This window comes from Trametes versicolor (genome assembly GCF_000271585.1).
Source record: "Trametes versicolor FP-101664 SS1 unplaced genomic scaffold TRAVEscaffold_68, whole genome shotgun sequence".
In the NCBI taxonomy this organism is placed as follows: domain Eukaryota; kingdom Fungi; phylum Basidiomycota; class Agaricomycetes; order Polyporales; family Polyporaceae; genus Trametes; species Trametes versicolor.
In genome coordinates, this window is record NW_007360388.1 from 2,745 (window position 1) to 4,173 (window position 1,429).

At 39.5% G+C, this 1,429-nt stretch overlaps 1 protein-coding gene across 1 annotated transcript; it reads left to right on the forward strand.

Annotated features, from left to right (window-relative positions):
* Positions 1-949: 949 nt before the first annotated feature.
* On the forward strand, positions 950-1,135 carry TRAVEDRAFT_137589 (uncharacterized protein; the record flags this gene model as incomplete). Its single annotated transcript, XM_008047602.1, has 1 exon — positions 950-1,135. A coding segment is annotated over one exon (186 nt), but the record flags the coding sequence as incomplete, so codon positions are not given.
* Between the last annotated feature and the right edge of the window lie 294 nt (positions 1,136-1,429).

Genomic DNA, 1,429 nt, shown 5'->3' on the forward strand with positions numbered 1-1,429 from the left:
AAATTATCACTCTGCTGAACATTGCCCTGTTGCCTTTTGAAGATAGTGCATAGTGTAAGCATCTGAAATATCATCAATGTAAAGTGTATGATCAGGCTATTCATTGAAGGGCTTGTTCATAGTCTATCTGATCCATTTTATGCCATGACACTTGCAAATATCAATGTCTTCCTGGGCAAACTCAAAAAATCAGCAATAGGCTGTAATGAGTAAACTCACACCTGTAAATTGCCTAAGCTTGAGAGGAAGCCTGTAATGCTAGAGAATCAGCCCTGCTCACTATAGGAAACAAGTGACTGTCATGTAACATGGATAAGACTACATCTATGATACAGTCAGCCAATATTTTCACTTTATTCAAGGCTTGGGCACAGCAATGTTGATTCCCATGGGGCTTTCCTAGCTGGGCACAGAGGTCAGATAATATAAGTTTGGAACAATAGCTGAGTGTGACAAATGAAGTGGAAAGGAATACTGGATGCTTGAAAACAAATACATCTGAAATATTGATCAGATATAGTTTGTATGTGTGAGAAAATATTGATTCACATTGTCCTGCATATTGTGATTGGATGAAAGTGGTGCAGTTATAGCACATAATATACATCAGTGCTTATGAATCATCTGCACTGTGTGAAGAACACTATTGTCTCACATCTGCTAATGTACTTCTGCAGTGGCTGTAAACAGTTTATAACAGGTATACTAGTATATTTTAATATCCAAATTGCATACACTGAAATTGCATACACCAATAGGGTGAATCACTCAGAAAATTGTGATGTGTTGTTGCAGTGCTTTTGACACTAAGACATGCAGTATTTCTGTACTACATAGGAGTATATATTACTCCTATTTAGATAGCACAGATACCAAAGAGCAAATAACAAATGGCAGTTTGATTCAATGTCATTGAAAAATTCATTCTCATCAATCGGACCTGCCAGCCATGGCCCTCTCCACCCAAGTTCCACCAAGGCCTGTATCCAGTGAATTAATAGAAGAAGTAATTGATGGATTTTCCAAAGACATCTTTCCAAACAATTTTATTGAGTCAGCATGTGCAGTGTGTGCTCAGTTGGTGCCTCAAAAATTACTATCACCTATATCTGATGAAGAATATGATGAAAATCTTCTGCACAGCAATGATACAATTACTAGGTGTGAGCGGCTGAAGGTAGCAGACCCAATACTTGAGATGCCCGGTCCTATTCTTCTTCCCAGCTGTAAGGATGTATGCAAGGGCTGCTTATCAGAACTAAAGGAAGGCCGCACCCCTGCAGACAGTCTGGCAAATGGTCTATGGCTTGGAGAGGTCCCACCACAGCTACAAAATTTGAGTTTCACTGAGAAAATGCTGATAGCACGTGTAAAGCATAACCACTGCATTGTCAAGGTCCATATGTCAGGCATGTCCAAGCTATGTGCT